At 39.9% G+C, this 17,138-nt stretch overlaps 1 protein-coding gene across 1 annotated transcript in view; it reads left to right on the top strand.

The window, feature by feature from the left end:
• The first annotated feature begins 1,568 nt into the window (after nucleotides 1-1,568).
• LOC111662187 (ATP-binding cassette sub-family C member 4-like) overlaps nucleotides 1,569-17,138 on the top strand; it is a 33,965-nt gene continuing 18,395 nt past the window's right edge. Inside the window, exons 1-20 of the mRNA XM_023415967.2 lie at nucleotides 1,569-1,809; nucleotides 2,537-2,647; nucleotides 4,433-4,553; nucleotides 4,679-4,903; nucleotides 4,994-5,083; nucleotides 5,201-5,364; nucleotides 5,486-5,611; nucleotides 5,860-6,109; nucleotides 6,207-6,314; nucleotides 6,499-6,588; nucleotides 7,196-7,387; nucleotides 7,543-7,637; nucleotides 7,719-7,805; nucleotides 7,954-8,050; nucleotides 9,103-9,333; nucleotides 9,559-9,690; nucleotides 9,972-10,009; nucleotides 10,310-10,404; nucleotides 10,806-10,952; nucleotides 16,630-16,709. Of these exons, the coding sequence (XP_023271735.1) occupies nucleotides 1,736-1,809; nucleotides 2,537-2,647; nucleotides 4,433-4,553; nucleotides 4,679-4,903; nucleotides 4,994-5,083; nucleotides 5,201-5,364; nucleotides 5,486-5,611; nucleotides 5,860-6,109; nucleotides 6,207-6,314; nucleotides 6,499-6,588; nucleotides 7,196-7,387; nucleotides 7,543-7,637; nucleotides 7,719-7,805; nucleotides 7,954-8,050; nucleotides 9,103-9,333; nucleotides 9,559-9,690; nucleotides 9,972-10,009; nucleotides 10,310-10,404; nucleotides 10,806-10,952; nucleotides 16,630-16,709 (2,553 nt within the window). The 5' untranslated portion in view covers nucleotides 1,569-1,735. The remainder of the gene's footprint in view (nucleotides 1,810-2,536; nucleotides 2,648-4,432; nucleotides 4,554-4,678; nucleotides 4,904-4,993; nucleotides 5,084-5,200; nucleotides 5,365-5,485; nucleotides 5,612-5,859; nucleotides 6,110-6,206; nucleotides 6,315-6,498; nucleotides 6,589-7,195; nucleotides 7,388-7,542; nucleotides 7,638-7,718; nucleotides 7,806-7,953; nucleotides 8,051-9,102; nucleotides 9,334-9,558; nucleotides 9,691-9,971; nucleotides 10,010-10,309; nucleotides 10,405-10,805; nucleotides 10,953-16,629; nucleotides 16,710-17,138) is intronic.

Raw genomic sequence — 17,138 nt, 5'->3', positions numbered from 1 at the left:
TCAGTATCAGGGAAACAATTGTTATTGTTATTTTTATAGTAGTTACTGTAAAAGCAATCTAAATATATTTTCTCTGCAACAAATATCAGTCCAGTTAGGCTCAATATTTGTTTAACCTTAACTCAAGTGTGAAACAATTAGTCAATGTGCAATGTTGGTGAAGAATGTGGGCCTATAATGGGGGGAAAAAATAAAATATATATATATATATATATATATATATATATATACTATCATTATTTTGGAAAAACACTTCCTATTCATGTTTATTAATATATAAAAACATCTAAACTGTGTTGGATTTTTTGATTTGTTTATTTATTTTTAAATGCTGAAAACTTGTGACTGTCTGCTGTCTTCAAAAACATAAACTGTTGTACCATTAAATGTCACTTTGGTGTTTAAGCTCAAACTAATTTTAAATAAAAAAAAAAAAATGTTTCTCAATATTATGTTGTGAAGAGCTGCTTGAAATGTGCTTGTTTACCCTGCAATGCAAAGCCATTTTATTTGGTTATGAGTTTTCATAGGGCTGCCAGAATCAATCTCAGGCCAGGCCTACCAAAGCTTATGGCCCCCTACAACCAGCAATAAATGGTATGAGCCTGACTGCACCCCATACCTATATGGGCTCATATTAGGATCAAAATGATTTTGGGCTTGTAAGGTGATGGTCACAAATATATCCAAAGGTTGTAGTTGTAAATCAAGCTTTGTAAAGCTGTAAAATAAACCTGCACAAAATAAGTTTGTGCATGTGAAAAAAACTGGATGTGTAGAAGATATGTTTTAAAAAACAAAAACAAAAAAAACAACAACCTGGTGAAATTTAAATCTGTGAACAGAAAGACACTGTGAAAAGAAGGGCTTTTGTCAACATCTGTATACAGATACAGAGCAGAAAATATCTCCCCTGCAGGTCCGCATCGTTCATCTTGCAAGTGCACCTGGGAGCAGCTAGCTCAGAACTGACATAAACTTCCAGTCAGACAAAGGTCATGTGATACATGCATTTTGTGTCAGATGTATACTCATAATTTTCACCGTATGTTACTGTGCTGTACTAATCTAAAGGGGTTTTGTGTGCAAGCCTTTTCTAATAAACCAACGTTTAGTGAACAAATTGGGATTTACAGTGTAGGTTATGCATGTAGCCTGTATTGAATCACTTTATCCTGTTATTGAAACTGAAGCTGGCAGATTTTTTTTTTCTTATATAATAAAAAAAAAACATCTAAAACTCAACAACCAATTCATAAAGTAGTTTAAATGATGATTGTTATTATTATATTATAGTCTGCATGAGCACTTCACTTTCACTTTTTGTACTGATAGGTACACTTTATTGATAATACTATTTTACTTTAGTAAAATTTTGAATGCTGGTTTGTTACTTGTAATAAAGTATTTGTACTGTGTGCTATTGCTTCTCATTTGAGACGTTTTCATTTTGAAATTTAATTCACAGGATGGCGTTCATGTGGGAAGTGATAGAGACTTGTGTCGGCCAATACCGTGGCGGTGGGCGGGGCTACGCAGCGTCCCGCTCACCTGACAGCCAGACCGGCTGTGCGTCTCCTGTAGTAATCCTTTACTGAATGTTGGCAGGTGTAAATATTGACGGACATAGGAGTTTACAGCAGCTGTTCTCTTAGTGTTTTCTTCTCCGAGCCTTAATCGATATCCTCCAGCCACACAACCTGCCGAGAAAGTCTTCGGGTTACTGTTGGGGGGCATGGAACCTCTGCGGAAGGAGGCGAAGGATAATCCGTCGGCTTCAGCTAATCTTCTCTCCAAGATTTTCTTCTGGTAAGAAAACCAGCCTCACAGTGACAGCCGTGTTTGACATTAATTGAATGGAGAGCTCTTCTGTGTGACAGTCTGTGGCCACTCTAGAGTGGCTGTCCCTGGATGTGATAGCAGGTAGCGGCTGAGCATCCGTCCATGCACTGCTCATGCATGGAGGAGAGAGCTCAGACTATTTTTTTTTTCTTCTAGCAGTCTTAAAGCAGAACAGGCAAAGTTGTTAAAACTGGTAATTCGAGAGTAGCATAGTGAAACTATTCAAATGTATTAACTCTTAACATGGAAACAAAGTTTAAACAAAGAACATGAGAGAAAGTAATACTATTATTAAAGTAAAAAGCATATAGTAGAAATCAAACCAGACAAGTTTTATAAGTGTTCCCCTCTGCTTATATTAGATGTCAACAAGTTAAATGGTATTTTTAATGTTGTAGCTTGTACAGGTAGACTGCATCCGTACTGTAGAGCAGCAATGTATTATTTTTCAGGTGAAAGCTGATTTTCATGTTTTCTCATGTAAGTCTTGCAGCTGTGAGATAAATGTGGTGTACAGTATTTACCTATGAATTGTAATGGAGTAAAAAGTACTGCTGTCTGATCTTAAAACTGTACATACTTGAATAAATGTACTTGGTGACAACCCACCTTTGCTCACACCTACATAAAGGTCAATCATTTCAGTAATTATTTTAACTACTGAAAATACCTTTATATACTATACTATCTCTAGTTGGCTGAATCCCTTGTTCAGAATCGGCTACAAGAGGAAATTGGAAGAAGATGACATGTATAAAGTTCTACCAGAGGATGCATCTGACAGTCTCGGGGAGGAACTACAGTGGTATGACATTGAATGTCTCTTATTAATTTTGTTTGATAGTATTTAGGCTATTTCCATGTATTTTTTGGATTATCTAATAGAAATGAACTACTAATTTTCTTTTTTTCAGAGTCCATCACAAAGCATTGACTGAATAGTCTTAGATTCTTGTAAATTCAGACACCATAGTAATCTGTATTTCACTGAAAGACAACCATTAAAACCTTGAGCATTATAATCCAGTGTTAAAACCTGGTCAAGAGCAAGGTTACAAACCCAGGTTACATTCAGATCCATCATTGTGTCACTTTGAATTTTATTACAGATTGCGCTGAAATTGAGCTGTTATGCTTGTCCTTTCTGAACAACTCCCGCCCTGAGAATATGGGTTTTTCAACCCCTGCAGATGCAGCCTTGTAGGCCTGACAGTACCAGCCAGGCCCTTAGGACCTAGTTACCTTGACAGCCCCATTTTCCTGCCGGTGTTTGCTTCCATTTCAAAGGTTTTCAAGAGGACAGACATAACCACCTCCTGGCTATTCTCAGCATCTGCTTACATCATACTTGTTTTGAAAAGGGACCACCTCAGCTCTGTTTTGGGTATAGGAAACTGAACTAACCATGTCCATCTTATAGTAACACCTCTCTTACTATTACCTAAGCATGAGTTCTGGATATATGAACAGTACAGATGTCAACTAACAACCTGTGTCTCAGATTTGGATCAGAGAGGCTGTTCTTGTCATCCACTGCCACATCAATGCTTCTTGTCATTGCCAATTTGAATTTGAAGTACCCCGGAAGGTTAATAGGAAATGGATGGATTGGTCGTTCTCCCTGTAAACGGCAGTCAGAGCTGTACTCTCACAATAAGTAGAAGTCATATTGAATTACCCCCTTCTCCACTTTAGACAGTCCCAAGGGTGTAGTAGCCAACCAGAGACTTAGAACGTCCCCACCACTTCCTGACCCCTCTCAGCCTGGACCTTCCCTAAATAGCAAAGAGACCACCTCCTCTGACGGAGTTTGGCATCAGAGTTGTCATTCTGTATGGTGGTGAACCTGGTTATATATAGATAATACTTCTCATACTGTCACATGAGAGAGGGCTTCTCACCAACACTGATCATACTGCAGATTCATGAGAGGGCAGATACTGACAGCTACAGTGTATCTGTTTGTGTGAACACAGTGTAACTATTGTAGGGGCTACTGCTTTTAGGAGGTGAGGTGAGAGTTTAGCTTGCTTACCTGGCATAAAGACCAGCTTGTTCAATTTGAGTTCTCGACTGTGGGATCACAAGGTTTACAAACCCCTTCACATTTTGTACACTTTATTTATTTGTTTAATTGTAATTCTGAGGCTGGGGTTTTCTCCCCCCACAAGTTGAGGGGTGATCAACACCCAAAAGTACTCCATAACTAAGGCTAACAATAGATGATACAAACCAATAGATACTGGAGCTAATATGAAATTTGTATTAATCTGTGTCAATGAAGAGAGAGCCGAAACCAAATTGACTACCTTAAATACCTTTTTTCTGTAGCAAGTTGTATGTAGGCAACCACATATTAAATTTTATAGTGGTACAAGACTTGCACTGGTCGGGTAACATCCACACAATAATTTATGTATTATGCTACTTGAAACATTTCTTGTGATTTCTTTTGAGAAACATTAAGTAGTTTCTCTTGCTTTCCTGGGAGATACCAGCAGTGCCATATTTTGAGTAAGTTAGCTTAGTTAAAGGTTAGTGACTGGAGGTAACCATGGCTTTTCTTTTCACTTCCTCATGCTTTTGAAAGGTACTGGGATCAAGAAGTTCAACAGGCAGCAAAAGAAACGCGCCCGCCAAATCTTACCAAAGTTATCATTCAGTGCTATTGGAGATCATATTTACTCATTGGAATATACATCTTCATAGAGGTACAATGCAGTCACACACACAGTGTAACCACACATCAACAGTGAGCAATGCTGCATTTTAAAAATTAAGATTTATTTTAATGCAGCACATCCACTTATCTGCCTTACATCCCATTTTCTATCAGGAAGTTATCAAAGTCATTCAGCCTGTGCTACTTGGGAAGCTTATTGAGTACTTTGAGAGTAATGACCCCATCAACACAGCTGCAGTCTATGAGGCCTACAGCTATGCTGCAGGTATCTCCCTGTCAACCATCGGCCTGGCTATCCTTCATCATCTCTATTTCTACCATGTTCAGCGAGTGGGCATGAAGATCCGTGTGGCCATGTGCCACATGATCTATCGGAAGGTCAGTCATTAATGACACATCTAATGTATAAATGTTTTGTCATATTCGTGTGGTCTTTATAACTTGACATGAACCTTTTGTTCTGCAAAGGCTCTATATCTTAACAGCACAGCACTGGCCAAAACTACCACAGGACAAATTGTCAACCTCTTATCTAATGATGTCAACAAATTTGATGAGGTGATTACCTGAAAGTGACTCTTTTTGTTTGTCCTGTATGTATATTTTCCATTTGATGTACCAATTCAATAATCCAGACCGTACCTTGGCAATATTTTTTTTCTTTCATTTTTTCAGGTAACCTTATACTTGCACTTTTTGTGGATTGGCCCCCTACAAGCAGCAACTGTGATATTATTGTTGATGTATGCAATTGGCCCATCATGCCTTGCGGGAATGGCTGTCTTCTTCATTCTGATGCCAATACAGACCATGTTTGGACGGCTATTCTCTACACTCAGGTTGGTAGTGGAGCGCCAGGTTTATCAAATAAAGATAATAGTTGTCTCTACTTCCTTAAAAGTTGCTGTTGCACCGGTGTCATTGCTTGTATTTGTGTGTGTTGTTTTTTTTCTGTTTTAGGGCTGAAACAGCAGTCTTAACAGATGAGAGGATACGCACAATGAATGAAGTCATCACTGGGATCCGTGTTATTAAGATGTATGGGTGGGAGAAGCCTTTCGCTGCATTGGTAGATGAGATCAGAAGGTAGCTTGGTTCCTCTTCATATCTATTGTTATATTTGTTGAACTGTTCATTCATGATACAGAAGTGTAAAATGGTATCCTGTAGGTTTGTTTATTCACATTAATGAGAAAAGTTACTTTCTACTGAATTTCAAAAAACACCTAACAACCAAACATAAACTAACAACTGGTCATGTATGATGCCAAATATAACAACAATAATATACGTGAAACGGCATTCACTGACGAACATACCTTGTTATTGTACAGAATGGAAATCTCCCGGATAATGAAAAGCTCCTACCTGCGTGGCCTGAACATGGCGTCTTTCTTTGTGGCCAGCAAGATCATCATCTTCATCACCGTGTGCGTTTATGTACTGACTGGAAACGAGTTGTCTGCTAGCAGAGTGTTTATGGCTGTTTCCCTCTACGGGGCAGTCAGACTCACCATTACCCTCTTCTTTCCCTTTGCCATAGAGAAGGTCTCTGAGACTCTCATCAGTATCCGAAGGATTAAAGTAAATACACCACAGACAGAAGGCATATTTATACCCAGTGACTGTTGATTTTACTATATATGAAAACTGAAGTTCTAAATGTCATTTTTCCACAAAGAATTTTCTTCTGCTGGATGAAGTTGCTCCTCATCATCTGGGACTTCCTGTGGTAGAGAAGAAGGAGTGTATGGTGAAGATTCAAGATTTGATATGCTACTGGGATAAGGTGAGGATGTGCCCCTCTAACTTCTACCCTCTTAAACATACATCACATGCAGCAGTCATCAGACTCCTAGAAAGTCTACGCATAGTGTCATATGCGATACACACAGTGAAGCCCCAGGGAAACGTGTGATTTATAGCATAGTCAGTACAGTGCTGTGTTTCAGTTCAATTGCTTTTTCTTACAGATGCTAGAGGCTCCAACTTTACAGAATGTGTCATTCACCGTTAGGCCCGAGCAGCTCCTGGCAGTAATTGGACCTGTTGGGGCTGGAAAGGTCAGGTCTGTTCTCTAGTCTCGGGTTTATAGTCATGCACACACATGATTATAAACCTGTGACATATTAAGTAAGTCTAAATAAATCATATATGGGAATCAACTGTATTTACCATCAGTTTTACCGCAAGCATGGAGTCAGTGCTGAGGTTTTTTGGCAGCAGTTGAATGCAATATAAAATGTAAGAACATTAAAGGTGACTGATACAATTGAGAGAATAAATATTTTGATGTGTACGATACCAATATTCCTTCATTTTGACATAAATTAATCCAATACTCTGCAGTGCTATGATAATGATAGCATTTCCCATTAAAACCAATGGGCAGCTAGTTAGATAGATGCTAGACAGTTAGCTTGTGTGCAAGCAGCAATATGGTAAGTGTGGTGCTAATGCTGGGACACTTAGCTTAGCGTGTTGTGTCACCTTTGTTTTATCCCTACACAAACAAATTTAATTTGTGGTTTGACTGGGAGTTATGTGCTGTAACTTCTTTTATTTATGTGAACAACAGCCGTTATGCTAGGCTAAGCTAATTGCCTCCTGGCTTTAGTTCTAAACTAACCACAAAATGTCAAAAAAATTTTCTGTGTTTGTACATGTCAGTCCTCGCTCCTCAGTGCCATCCTGGGAGAACTGAGTCAGGAAAGTGGTGTGGTAAAAGTCAAAGGAGAGCTGACCTACACTTCCCAGCAGCCATGGATTTTACCTGGTACGATTCGAAGCAACATCCTTTTTGGCAAAGAGCTGAATCCCCAGAAGTATGATAGAGTTCTGAGAGCCTGCGCCCTCAAGAGAGTGAGAATCGCTTCGAGTCATGTCTTTGATAATCACATGCCCCGTTGTATTTTCATACTGCGTTGGCCAGTTGATTAAGTTTTAGCACATCTACCTTGTAGTGACCTCAGCGTGAATGTGAATAACTGGTAAAGTTGCATTTGGACCCTGCTCAGGACATGGACCTGTTGCCAGGTGGTGACTTGGCGATGGTCGGGGACAGAGGAGCCAACCTCAGTGGAGGACAGAAGGCAAGGATCAGCTTAGCCAGGTGTGTTGAATAACTATACAGTAATGCATTTTTGTCTTTGGTGTCAGTGACAGGGATAACCTCAATATGTGTGTATTTTAGAGCAGTGTATCAGGATGCAGATATCTACTTGCTGGACGACCCGCTCAGTGCTGTGGATGCTGAGGTGGGCCGGCACCTCTTTGAAGAGTAAGTCTCGTTACTAACATTTCCCCATTGTTTTCCGTGAAGAAATCCAGTGCAAAGAATATTTCAATTAGTCAGCTGTTCACTATTATGTTGATAAAACTATATGAGCAGTTTTTCATTTCTGCACAAAAATATTTGTTTCACTCAGGTGCATTTGTGGACTTCTGAGGAAGAAACCTCGCATCTTGGTTACTCACCAACTACAGTATCTGAAGGCTGCAGATCAAATAATTGTCTTAAAGGAGGTATGAGCATGTGTTTATTTTTGTGTGTTAAAAAGTTTTCATACTAAAGTAAAGTTAATTAATACATTTATAACTGGTATTGAAGCTCTATGTACTCCAGGTATACTGTTAGTCATGAGCGCACATGGTAGTATGTAGTGTATAATTCTCACGTAGTTAACAGTCTCTGGCTTATAGGATCACTTATGTCTAATTCCGTTACATTTTTCAGCTCAGTAATTTTTCAGTGATTCTACACCCAAAATCTGTCTTTTGAGTATCAAACACTCTCCCTCTGTAGACTTAGAGCTTTAAAAAGTTTGTAGTCACCTGAGGGCAGCGGCTGTAGTCAGCTTGGATACACAGCTATTACAGTGGAATCAGGTGGTGACCCAGTTTCAAACCAGAAAGAAGAATCAAAAGTGCTTGTATCTAGCTGCTTTATTGGTTGTTTTGTATAGCACATGTTGATTCACAATACCCAGCAGTGAGTCACCTATGACAGAGCAGTTCCCTGACTGATCACTGTAAATTCAATTCAATAACTGGTTTTTGGCCAATGGGTTAGCAGAAGAGCTAAATAGCGAGCTAACCATTGGATGGTATTGCTAATGTTTTAGCAAACAATCGCCTGCAGTACTACTCACAGTTCATTATCTTCACATTGGAACAGTGTCTAGCTGCTTGACGAGTTAAATCCAGTACTCACTGTTGTTTTAGTTCTGGTTTGTTGTTCTTTGACTGCAGACAAAAATGTTGTGATCTCTAAATATTAGCAGCTGTATGTTGTTGTTTTATGTGTCATTTGGTGCTTGGCATAACCATTTGCATGTTGTTAAAAAATATATATTAATTAATTCATATATATTTTTTATCTATTAAAAAAAAAAAAGATTCTCCGTGGTTTTACCAGGCAAAACACCTGCAGAAACCACAATTTGCATACATATTTTTTCAATTGGTAATATTGGCAGGATTACATTACGTTATATAAATGTTATGTCACTTACAGATGGTGGAATTTCTATGAGTGTGTGTGTGTGTGTGTGTGAGTCCTCTTTTCTCTTTTTCAGGGCCAGTTGGTGGCACAAGGGACCTACAATCAGTTGCAGGGTTCAGGACTAGACTTTACTTCCCTGCTTAAGGAGGATGACGGCCAGGAGGAAGAGAGGCAAGGCACAACTCCCATTCCTGGGACTGTCTCTCGCTTCCCCCATACACTCTCTGACAACTCCATGTCCTCCATGTCCTCCCTTACCTCCTCTCGGTGCTCTTTGATTGAGGGAGCAGAGCCACTTGCAGTGGTAGGTATATTTTAAACCTTTAATTACTTAAATGATTAGTCTTGAGTGTAAGCAGCTCAAAACAATTTTCATCACGCTTTAAGCACACAAGTATGGCAGGAAAAAGGCCTGTTGTGCATCCTTTCAGCCACTAGAGAGCAGAAGATACTCACCTTTCCCTGTTCATCATAGCTTGAATTAAAGTGATGCTGAGTGACTGGTATTGACACGAATGTCTATCTGTAGGTGTTGCAACCAACAGTGGAGGAAAGACGCTCAGAGGGAAACGTCGGCCTGCGTATGTACGTGAAATATTTCATGGCAGGAGCTAACTTCCTGGTCCTCTTCGTCCTAATTTTACTCAATGCTCTTGCACAAGTGAGTTTGTTTCTTCAATTAATTTGGTTTGTGTTTTCTATCAGTTTTGGAAAAATACAACATAAGTGAGTTCACATGAGTGAATTTTATGTAACACTGAATTATCTAATGAGTCATAGTCAAATTAAGTTGCTTTGTTATGTGTTTATTCTTTACTGTGATTTAATGAATAATGGGGTTTTTTGTATTGTTTTTTTTTTTTAAATAAATTTTTGGTTCATGTTTTAATATTTGATGTAAAAAAACTATAATCTTGATTAGATTTTTTCACGTTTTTTCAGATTACATTTGTCCTGCAGGACTGGTGGCTTGCTTGCTGGTAAGATTTTGTTTCTTTTACATCCTGTGAAAAACACGAGGCTTGCCAAAAAAAAAAGAGGATACTGGTTTTGTAAGCCAAACCAACATATTTTCAGAGACTGGAAGTGGTTGATAATTTAATTGAAGACGACTGAACCAAACTGTTTTTCTTGGTATTATCTGTCACTTGTTGAAACTGACCTTGTGCTTCAAGATAGGAGGAATGTGTTTTGTCTAGCACCGTCATGTTGCAGCTTTATTTATTCTTTGTGTTTATATGTCCTTGTGGATTTTTGTTTCTTTTGTGGCTGACTTGCAGGGCCTCTGAACAGAAGCACATCAATGTGACAGAGCACCTCAATGGCAGCTTCTCCCGGCAGCTGGACCTTGACCTGTACCTAGGTGTTTACGCAGGTGAAGCTCACCGAGCGCACATAGCTTTTTATGTACTGTGAGGCTCTCAATACGCAGCCATTCAATGAACACAGTTCTTTGGCTGTGGCCCAAGGCCTTCAAGGCCCAGTGTATGTGTACATGGGCCTCAGCTGTACAGGGAGATAGCCGTGCCTTTCTTGTTCGCTGCTGTTGGATTGCTCTGATTATCTCCCTGTGACTCCAACCCTTTTCACTCTCTCAGGCCTTGTATCCACTGTGATAGATCAGCATTCAAGACAAAAAACATAATTGATGGAAAAAATAAAGCAGAAGATGTATGTTTTTGCTCAATGTCATCTAAAATGCATAGCTAATCTTAGAACAGGCATAAGAACAGCACTGTAGTGTGCTGATGGATTACTTTTTTCTGTTTTTGTCAGGTTTAACAGCCACGTCAGTTGTGTTTGGCTTCCTGCGCAGCTTGCTCTTCTTTAATGTCCTGGTGAGCTCAGCCCAAACCCTACACAACAGCATGTTCAATGCCATCCTCCGGACCCCGGTACACTTTTTCGATATCAATCCAATTGGTAAGTGGCTCACCTCCATATCAAGTTCTTATTTAAATAAGTGATTAGTGGTGACTTATTTCTAGCATGGCCAAGGTTATACAGGGATGATAAGCTGATTATGAGATGTTAACATCCAGATGCTGTGCAAGTTATTGTTGTAACATCTCACCACTAGAGAGCAGACTGTTACTTTGTCATGTTTTTCATCCACTTTACAAACATCCACATGCTTTCCCTTAAACTCCATAGTTTGTCATTACTATCAAGTCCCGTATGATATAATAATTCACACATTCAAATTCAATTTTCATACAAAACTCTAAATATTATTTTCGTACTCAAAGATTTTATATTTACATCACATTGAAATGCATGTTTAATATGTACATGAATAGAATTAATAAATGATAAGTGTTAATTACAGAATCTAATATCCATAATAATTTTAATTTAGTCAAACAAGCTTAAAGATCAACTGTTTATCAGCTTTAAAATCTAACTGTGAATGTACTGGCATCGTAAAAGTCGCTGCTGTGAAGTAAAGCCTGTGCAACCAAGAGGCCAATTCAGTCAAAAAACCTTGTAATATGACTTAATATTTGGCCATAATACATTTAAAATGAGCAAAGAGAGTGTTATCTTTTTATTTTTTATTTTTTATGAGTCCAAACTAAAAAGCAAACAATCGTATTGAATAAATACTGTTTGCAGTAGATCTTAGACAGTGTTGTGTTTGGACTAGAGTGCTGTTTAAATACAGATGTATTTGTCTTTTGCGTTGTATCAGAAATCTTTGATTATTTCATTAGCTTTGTAGGCTGTAGCTGCTGGGTCAATGGAGTGGGCAGATGGACATGATTTTAAAAGTGAGCAAACACTCATCTGACGTTACTCAAGGAGGGTTGCTGGTTTTTCTCCAGGTGTGTTTTGTGTAATTCTTTTTATTATTATTATTATTATTATTTTTTTTTTTTAAGAAACCAATAAAACTATAATAATTAAAAATTTGTTTGAATCGTTTGCAAAATTCATTTGCTCTTCTTGTTATTTTATGCCTGGGACTTTGTGGCATTAATTAAAGACCTCTTTTAATCAGGTAAAATAATGTCACTACAATCTGTCATTCATATCCAAAGTCAACTGTCAAGTGGCCCACTTTGATAACTTTAATTTTTCTGGAGCATTGTTCACCTGTCAGCAGATAATTACTCAGCCTAATCTCTTCATAGTGACATGCATGTACGACACAATCAGCTCGGGTGGGAATTCTCAACAAGAAGGGAACTTGTGTCTGTATAATGAGTCATAATAAGCTGGTAACACAAGTCTAAATATGATTTGAGGGTGTTCAGGAGCTTGCGGTTTCTACTGGCATTAGAAGTGGGTGTAGCGACAAAGCTTTCCTTTGCAAAGCTGTATTTGGAGCAAACACCACAGGTCTTAATCTTTTGGCTTTTGTTTTTAGTGTTGCTGCTGTGTTACGTATTGGACTACCTGGCAGCTTATCTGGGTGTGCCTTACTTGGTAATCTACACACAGGAGGAGAACAAACACTTTGAATAATGTAATAATCTGTTTAATAGTGCAGTAAAGGAGAGGCTTAACAGACACTGCTATCTGATTGCTGTCGTGCTACTATCAGTAACCATTGTATGACCAGTCCAGTCATTACAGCTTGGCCTCCAGGCTGGCAAACAACACTGTGTTTGACTGGATTTATAGACAACTGTCCCAGAGACTGTTTCCTTTTTCCTTTATCCAGTCAACAGTAGATTAAGCATGAACCTGACCTTTTTTTTTTTTTTTAACCTATGCAATGTAAATAAGTTTCACTTAATCATGTCGTTTTTTACTGCTGTTTTTATTTTCTTCTTTTTTTTTAAGTTATTCATTAACTTAATCAAAACCTTTATTTATTTTTTTATGTTTTTTATGTGTTGTATATTAAAAAAAACAAAAAAAAAAACAGGAAAAAGACAGCTATTGTCAACTATGCCGGTTTCTCTTCTTTCCTTCTTAATGTTTTCTTCTGTCTAAAAAGAGTTTTCTTCCCTTTTATATAATTAACTGTCCCCTCCATCACAGCTGCTTTCACATCCACTTGTGTGTTTCCATAAGTGGGAGCAATTTGTAACCGTGTGCCTATATGTTGTTAAGGATTTGACAGCTGTTTACATGTGCATGTGATAGGTGTGCTCCCAGTGTTTGATAGCTGTCCTCAGAGTTAAAGGTTACCATTTCAAGCGTCACTGCACAAAGGTCTTGCTTGTTATTCTGTGAATGTGGTTTATAACAATAGAGTACAGCAGTGGTGAATTATGATTGATGGAGAGGCATTGTAGCTCTTCTGTATCAGCCACTGAATGCCTCTGCGCCATTCGAATCATAAGTCTATGTTATCTTTTGTGCTGTGTGGAGATAGTTGATTTCCAAGTTGGAGCTTTTGGTGATTAAAACCTTTATGTTTTGTAACAATACTGTTTGATAAGTTTAGAGATAGCAAGATGATGTTGATAACATGACAAACTGATATTTCCTCTATTTTATATAAATTTATATATAAATATTATATAATTATATATATATATATATATATTCATGTTGCTCAATTTTAGCAATATGTACAGTCTTATTACAGCTGTTCATCCAAATTTGATCCAGTTAGAGCAGCATAGACAGCGGTGGATGTGTTGAGCTGATGTTGATCCCTGTAATTTAGTGTCATTGAGTTGGCTAATCCCCTCAGAGACTGCAGGCCAGGGCTTCAGCTCATCAGCACAGTCAAGGAGTGGCGTTTCAGGCAACACACACACACACACACACACGCCTCTACTGTCCCCCTTTCACATCAGCATAGTGGGCCATCTCAGTGCTGGGTGTCACTCAGTTGCTGTTGACGCAGGGAACTTTAGATCTTCTGTAGTCAGTGATGTGAGATTCTAATTGTGTCTACAGAGGCAATGTTTTTAATGTCTGTATTTCAGGTCTGGGTTGCAAGAGTGTTAAGAGCAAAGTGGAGGAAGTACTGCAGAGAGGATGATGATATCGAAGTGTGTAAATTGAATGTGGAGATGGAGCCGTGTGTGTGTGTGCAGTATGGCTGATAGGGCTCCCCCTCGCTCGGCACTTCCACTATTTAATTGCATGAAAGGGAAGGAGAGGAGATTGCAGGAGCCTGGCGGTGTGAGCGAAGAGAATGGATTTAGAATGTATTAGTATTGGCAGCAAGGTGCCGGCGGTGGGAGGCTGCCCCAGGCTCCTGGGCCCTTCATGGAAGTGCAGGTGAGCTGTGCCACCTCCAGCCTTGGCAGCCCCCTCCCCAGTATTCCTTCATTATCGCTCTTGCCTCACTGAAAGGCCCCTCCAACCGCACTGGGGCCCACACATGGAGCGGCTCTGAGTTGTCCCCTTATCTTGATGTTTACAGGGAACAGCGATTTGCCACACGCCCTGCTCTAGCCGGACCCCACTGTTCCACTTCTTTAAGTGTGATTGGGGGCCCTGCTCAACTAATATCTCCACCTAAGGGGCCACCTTAGTTGGGAGGGCTTGATATTTCCTGAGCCTTAAAAAGTGGTGCAAATCACCCCTGGAGTCTTAAACCATGAGAAATTGTTTGATACTAATGCCGCTGATATCCTGAAATGTCTATACCCCTCTCTACACAATAGGTGATATTGTTGACAACCACCCATAGTGATTGAAGCCATTGTCCCACACCGATCTTACCTCATAGGCATTTCCATGCAGTGAATGTCTTTGTGTAACTGCATCACTGTAATGTATCCCCTCTATAGTCTGTGCAGGATGGAGAAGGGTCTTTACTTCATCCCCTCTGAAACTCTGTGTTAACTGAGCCGCTTGTCAAACAGCTGATAGCTGACTGATGTTCTCTGCTCGAACACCCTCCAACCATGGTATGATGTAACCCAGAGAAACCTATCCTTTTCTTATTGGCATTGTTTGTCAGATATGCATGAATTTGGGTCATCTATGGCTTAGACAGTAAAATTACATAAAATATTATTGGATCTTCCACAAACACAGTTTGACAAGTACTCCCCCCATTCCCAGACTAAAGCTGCGATATTCTTCACTAGTATAGTAGCAGCTCTACCCCCTTGCTTGAACCTTCCCCTCGGGATGTCTGTATGCTAAAGGGGCACTCACACTGTGAATAAGATTAGTCTGCCTCCAAGTGTACAACATGCTTACGCCACTTGACTTTGAATCAGTACTGATTTGGAGCATTGCTGGGTTGTTGCGGGGAATAATGCTCTGGCTGCGTTTATGCAATGGCTGTTATGTGGAGCCCGGCCTCGTCTGCATGCATGTTTTTAGGCGGGAGCGGCATTTTGGATAAAGCTGTAAGCTGCTTACGGCCGTGGAGAGAGGTGATTACAGGGCCCAACTCCGTAGGACTGACTGGGAGGCTGGGAGGCAACTTTTAGGTCAGTGGTGCCATGGCTTCACCACGCCTGGAGAGTGCCATACCACCACACTGTGCCAACGTGCCTCTCAGCCGTTCCCTCTCTCGTACCTTTACCGAGTCCCACCATGTTTTGGGGCCTTCTCTGTGAGCCTAGATAAACTCATTGACATGCCTGTGTGGTTAGTTCCTCTTTATCAGGGGCTGTACCCTAAATGTGTGAGTGCTGCTTTATTTACATTCTCCTCAGACAGATATTATTGTTTGCTTAGTGATGTGTTACTGCGAGAGACAATGGGTTGCTTAAATACAGGACAAAACATTATGATGCTATTTTGGAGGCAATTTGATGGGAAATATACACCAAAGAATACACACAACACACCCTCAGCTTATTCTTGTCTTTTAACTTGAGCTTAGTTCTTGCTGTGGCAATGCTGTCACTGCTCTGGTACTTTTTTTTTTGTCTGCCTCTGAGAGTCTTGGGGCTTCCTTCAGGGACAGAGATAGAGAAAGCCTTTTCTGTCTTGCCTGCCTTTGGGTAGTTTAGTGTGGGGATTGGCTATCACTGACCCTGCAGTAAATAGTGTGTGAACGCAGCTGGAGTGTAATCTTATGTGCTGTGGGATCAGAATAGGGGAGCAAAGTTACTAAAGGAGTGACAATAAAGGGCTGCCACAGCACCTGCAGAGCACCAGCCAAAATAATGAACACCTGAGCAGATTGGAGGCAACTCAATTAACGTCACTGACACTGCCAGTCAGAACATAAAGGCAGGTACGCAGCTTATGTTGCCCTTTTGTTTCCAAACAAAAGGTTCCCTCACGTATTCAGCCAAGAGTAGGGCAGTCTTTATGAAATGCTAGACAAATAATGATTCATTGTTTAATCTAGATAGGCCTGTGTTTTTCATCTGTTATCACACTCAATGTATAAGCGCTGTTGTATTAAATTGGAAGGTACAGTACTTTGGTAACAGTTGCTCAATAGTCTAGTGAGACTGAAGGAAATTAAAACAAACAAAATATTCCTTTTGTGGGTGCAGAGAAGCTGAAGGTTAAAGCATGTATTTGACTTAGATTTGCAACTTACATTACATGATGAATACCCCAACTGTTTCATCTTATTTTCCTATATTCTGATTGTGCAAGTTATTTACTTAATATCTTAATGGACAATAAAACAAAATTCTGCCGTCAAATGTGTGCCTCTGTCACACATCTGATCTCATATTAATCTGTTCATTTGTGTTGTGTTGTTTCCCAGGAAGAATCCTCAACAGGTTTTCGAAAGACATTGGTTACCTGGACTCACTGCTCCCGTGGACGTTTGTGGACTTTATCCAGGTGAGTCTCACCTCGGCAGGTTTGGTCGCTGGCGCTGCAGCATGGGGAGGCCATTTCATGCCTGGCTAAACCTGCTTTGTGGTCTGGGTCTCCTAATCTGGAAACAATTACTGTAGGATTACCCGCCAGCGCGGCCCAGCGCCTGCACAGATTTAATAAAAGTGTGCACATAGGCTGAGGGCGTGGCTCCCCCAGTGTGACACAACAGAAACGGCATCCTCAGAGAATGTGTATGGAGACTAAGCAAGTGATTGGGGGAGAGAAAGGAACCAAAGAGGAAATAAAGCCCACAGGATGATGGGTCAGATGTGGAGGTAAACAGTGCGGAGGTGAGGAGGGGGTGACAAGGATGATGTGTTGAGTGGCAAAGAGAAAAAGTGTGATCAGCAGGCGTACAATGTGTTTATAGGAGTGGAGCTGGAAGCGTGG

The sequence above is a fragment of the Seriola lalandi genome, unplaced genomic scaffold (assembly GCF_002814215.2).
Source record: "Seriola lalandi dorsalis isolate HSWRI2012SDOR001 ecotype SW California unplaced genomic scaffold, Sedor1 jcf7180002054559, whole genome shotgun sequence".
Lineage (NCBI taxonomy): Eukaryota > Metazoa > Chordata > Actinopteri > Carangiformes > Carangidae > Seriola > Seriola lalandi.
The sequence above is the reverse complement of the archived record's forward strand: the minus strand, read 5'-3'. Positions and strand labels throughout refer to the sequence as shown.